Consider the following 10,155-nt stretch of genomic DNA (forward strand, 5'->3'; position numbering starts at 1 on the left):
ATGACATCTATGGACCTATAGGCACTGCCACACATGAACAGTTTTTTTTTCTTTATATGTTGTAAATAGAAACTTACACTGGGTACATGTTCATACAGTTATAGTTATACTCTCTATGTGTACATTGATCATGTACCTCAAAATCTATTCACATGGCTACGTAACTAGCTATGAGACTAAGTTGTACAAATACTTGCAACTAATTGAGAATTAATAAATAAATAAACAAACTGACAATCCATTGGTTAGATTAGGGTAACATTAAAGTAGTACATGTAAATGTATTATAATTTTTACCACCTTGTTATCAATAAAAGAAGTTCATTAGATAAGCATGTGAATTCTTTTTTTCAACCAGACTGCACAAATTGAATATGTTTTGTCAAAGTATAAAAACTTTCCATTAAAAATGTTTTAACATATACCATGTCCTATCATAGTTATTGATCTGTGGACCAACTTCAATTCATTCATTTTCCTTGAAGACAAAATCATGCATGTTTGGGAACAATACATTTTTTGAAATTACAAAGTGTAAAACATACAAATAAAATTTCACTAGCTATTTTTGTCTCGGTTGTATTTAAGGGTGTTTTAAGAATTTTGTATGTCTTCCCTAACCCTATCAGCCGTTCAATATGAACTCTTTTGCTGGATATTTTGCGATCACGCAAAACTGTCTTTCCTGACATTCTGTTCTGTTTCTTAAAAAATGAAGGAATATTTACACTTACATCTTTAGGAGCAAACAAATCTTGGACATTGAATCCTTTGTCTGCCATAAGAGAATCGCCAGGTTCAAATAAGTCAGTACTTACCAAAGGACTCCGTTCAACAAGCTGTCTATCACTTGCAGACCCTCCATAAGCAGAAGACACATATGAAATTAAACCCCCTGGAGTTGAGCCTACAAGTACTTTGACAGTGTTTCTATTTTCATATGTAGAGAAGGTTGCTTGTTGGGCAATGGGTGGTTTAGGTTTCTTTACAGGAATCTCAGTTCCATCAAGCAGAACTCGTGTGGAGGGGAACTTACTGTAAAAATCAGAGGGGGAGAAAAAGGAGACCAGGTCTTTGTCTGGCCAGAAATTCAGTTCCCTCCACTGTCTTGACATGAAATTGACCCAGGTAATCCAAATATTTTCAACAGTTGTTTGTGATATTGAAAATAGTCTACTTAATTCAAAATTGGGCTTATGTTGCCTCAACTTAATCAGTGTCAAAAAGAGCTGATTTTCAATTGACATATTTTGAACCTGATTATAAATATAATTGAGATGAAAGGCTGCTTCACCAAGACTATACAGTACATGTAAAAAGTCTGTGTAGGAACTCAACCCTGTATAAAACATGATGCCTTCATCATCATACATGAAATTTTCAATACACATGATTGGCGATTTTGCTGTTTGACATGATGAATCTACAAAAACAGGTGCAACAGGGGCACTTATCTCAACATCATTATCACTGAAGCAAGACTTTTCATCCTCAACTTCTACACTGTTGCCCACTTCATATACATTGCAAACATCTGAAACCATTTCTGTTTCCATTTCCGAATTTTCTCGGTCATCTTTCTCCAATTTGGCACGACGGGCAAGTACTCTCTTGCTCCTCTCATCAACACCATAACTCCACTTTGACTTGGTCCAAGGGAAGATGGAAGGGACTGCATCAGGTTTTCTCTGCCTTCTTAGTGGTTCAGTGCCTATCAAGTTATCAAAAATATTTTATTGTTTACTACATAATGAAAATGTTTTGGAGAAAAAAAAACATGATATATCAGGAGATGTTTAAAAATTTTAGTCCAAAATGTATAAAATCTAATAAAAGATATATGTATTATAAAGCTTATCGTATCCAGTGGTGACTTCCTAATCCACTTGTCAGGAACTTCCAAAAGAGCATGACTGCAGAATGACTCTATTTCCTCACCACATCTTGATGAATTATGACATAACAAAATAGCCATGAAATAGCAAACTTGGTATTTTTTAAAATATATTTCACAAGTTTGACCACTCCATTGCATATTTTGATAATATCAAACTGTTTAATATTAGGATACTGTGCTGGTAATGGAAAAGAAAAGCACTTGTCAACATGTAAAAATAAATGGAGGTAATTCGTAATAAATCATGCAAATGTACAAATGATAAACTGTTAATCATTGAAATTCTTTACGTCATATCAGCTGTTTCAGTGTCAACTATGAACATGTGTAACAGAAGTAAATATTATTGTATGTATATTTGCATTATATTTATAAAGGTTTACGTCTCATATAAAAGCATCATCTCTATGGCCAAATTCTCAGTCTGATTTGTCATTTAATAAAAAAAAGTTTCAATGAAGTCTTTGATTTTTCGCTGTATTAATATAGCAGATATAGATACAAGTAAAATTTTCATGTGTATCCGTCGCGTTATTACACAGCTGTTATGAACTATAAACAAATTATGTTGTAAGACAAAATATAATTAAGCAACTAAAAATGAAGCCAAATAATCTTACTAACCGTGCTGTGTTTCGGAGGTGAAGTCTTCCTCACGAAAGTGTTTGTGACACACAACACTGAATGGCTGTGGCGTCCAATGTTTATATGTAATATCCTCATCGTTTCGTCGAATGGCTCGAATCCAAAGCTTTCTTATCCTTTCTTCCTTTGGAAAGCTTAATCCTCCCCTGGTGGAACAACCAGGCACACAACAGCAAGTGGGCATTTGATATTTATTATGACTACTCTGATGTTATCGAAATCGAAGCGAAACCGGAAGTAACTATGAACCGAAACGTGTCGTGCGCCACCTATATCATCGTAAGGGGCAAGAACTGACAAATATTTGCAATTATTAAACTAATGGATTTAACCCTCTGGATGAGTTGTACTGCGTCAAGTCAAAGATATCTAACGTTATTCCTGACACAAGATGTGCTTCTAATTACTCGGCAGGATTCTTTTCAAATATTGTGATTTAATATGCTTTTTCAAATAATAAAATGATAAATCAATATAATAATAATAAAAAAAAAAAAACAAAAGCTAGTTGTTATTTTTCATAAGCCTGTGGATAAATAAGTTTCTGTCTTTCGAAAAATTATAAATAACTTTACACTGAAACTTCCCATCACACATGTTAACCCTGGCCTTCAACTTGTTTGTCAGTCTTTAAAGATATATCAACTTTAAGTCATTTTGAATCTAATGTTTATGAAGGTCTTTTATGTTTTGTCTCAAATTAAAAATGAAATTTAAAAGAAAACAATATTGATTTGATATTTATGTGCTAAAGGACTATTAATACATTTATTAGTAAAGTTTACAATTGAGAAGCGGAGGTCAACTTGTTTGTAATATTTTATTTTTGTTCTACATGTAATAGAATACACTTTATTTGACTGCAGAATATTCCGCCTACCAGATTTCCACAAAAACCTTATAATTTGGTGTGACCGGTCAATAAGGGATTCCTATTTCTGTTATGCCTGGAAAATTTTGAGGTCCGTGTTTTATGCCTAGCTCACCTACTTGTATTCTTTGTATACATTTTTTAGATCAACCACTGTTCGTTATCTTCACCATTTTCATTAGGTAATTTTAATGTCTACATCTTCATAGAACACCTTGACACCTGATTAATTCAAAGTCCATACAATAAAGAGGAAATAATTTGTATACCTTGAGTCTACTATCTCTCCCAGCTTGAGTCCTGCATTCCATGTCCGTTCAACGAGCGTACATAATTTTGCAAACCATAACATTTCTTTTTTCATTCATTAAGGAATTTTGATTGATTAATTGCATCTATTCTACGTCTCACTCGAGAATTTCTCTCTAGCTCATAGGTGAAGGGCCACAAGCTTTGACCTATGTGTGGCGCTTATGACTAAATGTCAATGCGCCAATATCGACTGTTTTACGGGGCGTCTAATCATATGTCGTTCACTTTTGATTACAGAATAATAAATTTCTTTGTTTAATTTATGAGATTTTGTGTAGCAGCAGGAAAGTGTCAGAAACAGAATCTTCTGATTAAAAAAAAAAGAACCCCCCCCCCCCTAAAAAAAAAAAACCCGGCAACCTTGCAATTTTATAAAGATATATAAAGGATACGCGGATTATTGAATTCTTTTTTTTTTACATGGTGTTTCGTATCATAGTGGTTTTGAAGTCATAGTTGAACGGTTAGATCGTCAAAGCTTAGCGATTGAGAGATTGAAATTATTGCTGATCTCGCTTTCAACAACATAAGTGGAGAACCTTTGGCAGGTTAAGTCTGTACTAAGATTGAATCAAAAGAAAATACAGTATGTAACTGTTGAAAATTCAATATATATTCCCCCATTATTTGTAATTTATAATGAATACGTATAAAGTGTTTCAGGTTCACCTTCTTAACAAACTCCGGGAAATGTCCTTGTAAGTAAATGAACTTTATGAAAATAAATATACACAGTATGTATCAAAATCAGAATTGGATCCACTTACCCTTTGAACTGAGTATTAAATTCGGATATTTAATAGTATTTAAGTAAGGACATAATCTTCTTCTGTCTAAGTTTTTCTTCCTTGTTTACACTATACTACAGCCAGGGGTTAAGACAGCCATGTATGTATTGTATGTCCTTGTTTGTGTTCTGATGTATTCTCAGGCATACGGTAAGAATAATATCATTTTGTATTTATTTTTTTTTTATTTTTATTTGTTTATTGATTTTGTAAAAAGGTTTTCATGGAGGTGTGTTGAATGGAGATATGCTGATTTCTTACACTATCTCGTATCTTATTCTATTAAAGATGAGGCCTTTTTCTCATTGTAACATATATTTTGTATGCTATTATATATTTTCTATGACAAAACAGCTTACACGAGAAACAAGGGCCCAGTGCCACAGCGCTCATATAAATAACTATAACCCTGCTATTTTCCCTCATCAAATTGTTTCTATACATTTCACCGTAAAATATAATGTACCTGAGAATACTTCCATATAAATATCAGTAATAATAGCTTTCCTGTTCTTGAGAAGAATATCTCTAAAGTCATTTCCTGTATATATTCAGTTGTAAAAGCGATCTCCAAAGGTAATCCAGCCCTCATTCAGGCGTCTTATACCTCTCTTTTTTTTTTCTTTCCTTTTTTTCCTTTTTTTAGCATATTTGATTATACACTGCCTCAGAATGCTTCCATATATATTTAAAAATCTTGAAAATAATTAACAATGATCGATCTAAAAAAAAAAGCATCCCCATGTTGATCCGTCACATCCGCCGCTAATCCTAAATTGATAGGTAGACCGAACATTCCCTAAACTAATTCAGTATGAAAACAAAGGCCTAACAGTAGGCATGAAATACGTCAGCCAATTTACATGGCATGTTTTTCTTTATCAACGAATTTATGGCATCGGCATATATTTGCCCGAGGCTATAGCTATATTTATAATTTCATCACCTTGCGACAAAGTGTATTGATACACGGCAATTACTGCAGCGATCATAGGTACACGTTGTCTTGGCGGTCAATATGTATGTATATAATAAAGCCTAAAAGACCTCTGTATGATTTAAGCAGCAAGTATTTTCACAAAACTATCAGAATATTCTCAAACAACTATAACTGTGGGGCAGGTGAAATTAGGCACTTTATGCCGCCAGTGTCAATTTTCACATGGAACATTTTACAGCATTCGACAATATGTGTCGATTTGAGGCCATATTTGAGTGATATGTGCATATTGTCGCAGAGGATAATATTTACAAAACGACAAAATATACCGTAACAAGTATGGTACATGTGCATGTATTATTTCAAATGATCAAAATTTATGTATGTATTATGAAATGTGTGGAGATAACGAACATTATTCGAACTCAAAAGTTCATTAAACATTACAAAATAAGAGCAGAGCAAAAACGGACCTCTAAGACATCAGAGTCGGGATCTGGTGCCATGGAGGAGTAAGCATCCCCTGCCAACCGGTCACACCCGCCGTATGCTCCTTGTCATGATCGGGAAATAACGGGAAAATCCGTCGACAATTCAGTGTGTAAATAATGGCCTAACAATTAGTGTGAAAAAAGTCAATCAGCATTTGACTTAATGATAAATTGTATTTGATGAAAGGGTCATTGTATCGACCATAGAACTTACTAAATGATGACTTTAAACGAGACTGCTGATATATTTTTTTTCCAACAACTTGTTTGTCAATATATGATCCAAATTTAAAGCAATAATATTTCCATTTCTATTTGTTTTCTCTGTGGTAACTCTTTGAAAGTTAGTTGAGTTGATTTCTTGATCATTCTACCGGAATGTAAATTTCGCCGAGCGATAGGTCAGGAGCTAAGAAGGCCTTCTATGGCATGTAATTCTTGTGCGGCTGTCTACGTGTTTGACGTCAGTGGGCGGGGTCTATTGAAATTGACATGTGAGGCCTGGTGTAATTTAAATCTATTAGTCTACACTTTTAAAATCTAAATTTACAATTTTATTTCACAATGAAATGAAAATATAAGGAATCACTGTTTAGTTAGTAGGGTATGCCAGGGACATCAACGATAGTTGGAAACGTGGGATAATTTATACATAACGGGCTTCGCCCGTTATGCATATTATCCCACTTTTCCAACTATCGTTGATGCCCTGGCATACTCTACTAACTAAACAGTGATTCCTTAAATATAAACACTTTAATGGTGGTGAGCATTATCTTACCCAGTGTAGTTTTGACACTATGTAACTGGTCAACTAATACATATAAATGCCATTAACGATAAGGAGTTGTGTTATAAAAGTGGTTGTGATAAGAACATACGTGGATTAAAGCGTCGTCATGTAAAAATTTTAGAAACGAAACCCACTTAAATCAGCTGGGGGATATAGAAATATGTTAAAGTGAAAAGATTGCACAAAAAAGTTTCTGAAAGAGATTTTTTACAATTCACAGATCTTTTAAAACGATTTTCTTTCGGTGTATCCTGCGCTGAAATATGTGTGCTACCATATAGTGTCTTAAAATTATATGAGATTCTTCAATATTGAACAAGCATTCTGAGAGCATTGCATTAGCAATACTAGTCCCCTACCGGCAAGTGTAATCTGGTTCCCGTTAAGAATTGAAAATGCCATAATTCCGTCAAAAAATAATGAAGCGGGACGAAATGCAAACTTGATCTATAACTAATCAAGGTAAAGCCACATACCAAAAATCAGCTCAATATCTACAAGCGTTTAGAAGAAAATTGCGGAAAACCCGTAAAAATTGAAAAGGCCGTAATTCCGTCAAAAATCAATGACGCGGAACGAAATGCAAACTTGATCTGTAACTCATCAAGATACACTCACATACCAAAAACCAGCTCAATATCTGCAAGCGTTTAGGAAAAAAGTGCGGAAAACCAAGTGGGACAGACTGACAGACAGACAGACAGACGGACAGAGGGACAACTAGACAGATAGACAGACAGACGGACGGACAGACTCAGAGGAAACCTATAGTCCCCTCCGGTTTCACCGATAGGGGTCTAATAAAATGTAGGTGCAGATACCGTAGAATCAAACAGTCACACTCAAGATTTTATTTAAATAGAGAATAGGGTCAAATGTTCGAAAACTCTAGAGATAAGAGACTTGAAACTTGAGCTCTCATCAACAAGAACAGAATAAGAATCATACAATTTAAAAAAAATGATCTAATTGGAACTTTCTCTTTCGTTTCTAATGAAATAACTTCCTCGTCATGTTTTAGCATTTTTTTTTTGTTCAGAACAACTAGATGATTTGAACTGTTTCCTCATTTTAATACACGCGTTTATGCTCAGCTAAAAGAACTGGGAAGAAATATACACAACCATTTAATTATAATTACTGTCATTTCTTTATTTTCGTATATTGCGACTTAAAAATCATATAAGTAAGATCTTTCCACCAAATTTGAATACAATAGTAATCATGCACAATATTTCAGTCAAACATTTCAAACGGGAGAAAGCTTAATATGCATTATTTAAAAATCCTTTTTCTGCATTTTATTTACTACATGCTTTTCATTTAGTCATTTTTTTTTTTTATATATCTATAAATCCTTTTTTTCAGAAAACTTAGCATACCTCAAACCCACATGGCAAAGCTCAACTCATGACTCTGCATATAGCGGTTCATCAAGAGCTGTTGATGGTCGGAAATCAGATCTTTCTTATTTTGGAAAACAATGCAGCGTATCAAGTAATGAACAATATACTGCCACGTGGTGGGTGAACCTAGAAGAAATCCGTGGCATAAACTTCATAGTCATTTTTTACAGAACTGACAATGCATATTGGGGTACGTCAATCTCCCTTGCAGAGTAGTTGATCCTTCCTCACTCAGGTACCTCTGCAAGGATCTCGTGTCACGATTTTTGACATGAAGTTAAAAAACAAATATTTCACAAATTATTTCAATTTAAACTATAATTTCTAGATCTGCTTAGTATATCGCAACCTTAAAGGGGGGAAAAACATAATGAGTTAAAACAAACGCCCCATTTTCCTCTCTGTACTAACAACATTGAGATATTCATTTGAAACAAAAAATGGTTAGATATCTATAAAATTATGTTTTAAGGAATCACATTTGAGATTGCTGAGCATACTATGGTATTAACGAAAGTTTATGACGGTACCGTATGTGGAAAATCAAATTACCCCATTTAAACTGTCTATAAGTATTTATGACAAATCAAACAAACTCTACATTGATTCCTATTATATTGACATTTATACATTTATGTAAAAATATGAATATATATATATATTTAAAATTGTCTGATAAAGAAAAATGCAGAAATCATTCATTTTTATTCACCTAGCCCCGTCCACTTATCATGACGTCAGACACAATGAAATCTACATGTATTAAAACGCTGACATAGACATAAAGCCCTTTGATTTCAATTGGCGATATTGACATTTAATATATATCAAAAACAAATCTACATACTAAACTTTAAATAAATTTTCAATGAGAAAAAATATACATTGCTATAAGTATTTGCTTCATAGTCAACAAACTATTGTTTAAATTGAAAAAAAAAGCTCACTGAAAGGTCTTGAAATTCAATTCTGGGAAAATTTCAGATAACTTTCAATTAATTGAATGACATAGCATTTCATGATAATATGCATGTATATATATTTTAACGGAATATGAAAAAAAAAATCAAATGGAAAACTAAAGATAAAGGTGTTGGCGTACAAGTATGTACAACATGCATTATTAGACAATTTTATAATTCTATCAATTTTCTAGTTTTTAGGTGACTAAAACCATCAATGTTCAATGAAAAAAAAAATGAAAATTTCAGATTCCGGAAATGGTTACACAACAAGATTTCTTGGATTTTATGTGTATATTTCAAATACAACAAACAGATTGGATGGCACTTTGTGTTTTCACGATACAAGCTACACCAGGTCCACGATACCCGCCGTTGCCAACATAAGCTGTCCTGTATATGGACAATACGTCATCTACTATAACGAAAGACTTCAGGGTGTCAGCTATCCATCTGGATATTCGCAATATGCATTCACCGAGCTTTGCGAGGTGGAGGTTTTTGGTAAGTGCCAAATAAAAATCATATATATATATATATATTTCTAAAAATAAAAGTTGATTTGCATTACTATTTTCGATATAAAAAAGAAAAGTTGACCATTTTATAATACATTTTTTATGGGAATTACACATATATTAAGTGTAAGAGAACGCAAAAAATCTTTTAATATACTTCAAGATCTGCTTTAACATTGAAAAAACATCTTGAAGATTGCATGTACATTATATTACACCTGAGTGATTGTTGGGTGATATAGCACTCATAAAATAAACATTTTGATAGAAAAAATGAACCATCACCATTTTTTGCTGAAAAAGATAAGTATTAATATATATATTATTTAAAGGTTGCTCTGATCCTACACGTTATGGTTCAGATTGTTCACATCAATGTTCTTCAAACTGCCTACAATATTGTCAGATAGACTCAGGAAAATGTCCACAATGTGCGCCTGGGTACAAGGGTAATTGGTGCGAGCAAGGTACGTTTTTTACATTACTTAAAAAACTCATTACATTTTTATTATATTGTAGATGTGGAGTTCCT

At 33.2% G+C, this 10,155-nt stretch overlaps 1 protein-coding gene and 1 long non-coding RNA gene across 2 annotated transcripts; one reads left to right on the forward strand and one right to left on the reverse strand.

Moving 5' to 3' along the window:
- Window positions 1–491: 491 nt before the first annotated feature.
- Window positions 492–2,726, reverse strand: LOC133203162 (uncharacterized). Its single transcript, XM_061339005.1, has 2 exons — window positions 2,522–2,726; window positions 492–1,711 (listed from the first exon to the last, which is right to left on the reverse strand). Exons 1-2 carry the CDS (start codon window positions 2,724–2,726, stop codon window positions 492–494), a joined length of 1,425 nt encoding a protein of 474 aa, XP_061194989.1.
- Window positions 2,727–4,645: 1,919 nt separating this feature from the next.
- On the forward strand, window positions 4,646–10,073 carry LOC133203204 (uncharacterized). Its single transcript, XR_009723349.1, has 4 exons — window positions 4,646–4,663; window positions 8,106–8,333; window positions 9,355–9,609; window positions 9,956–10,073. It is a non-coding gene; the product is annotated as an uncharacterized LOC133203204 (long non-coding RNA).
- Window positions 10,074–10,155: the final 82 nt, after the last annotated feature.

This window comes from Saccostrea echinata, unplaced genomic scaffold, assembly GCF_033153115.1.
Source record: "Saccostrea echinata isolate AGI-Se365-2 ecotype Australia unplaced genomic scaffold, CSIRO_AGI_Sech_v1 ptg000048l, whole genome shotgun sequence".
Taxonomy (NCBI): Eukaryota; Metazoa; Mollusca; class Bivalvia; order Ostreida; family Ostreidae; genus Saccostrea; species Saccostrea echinata.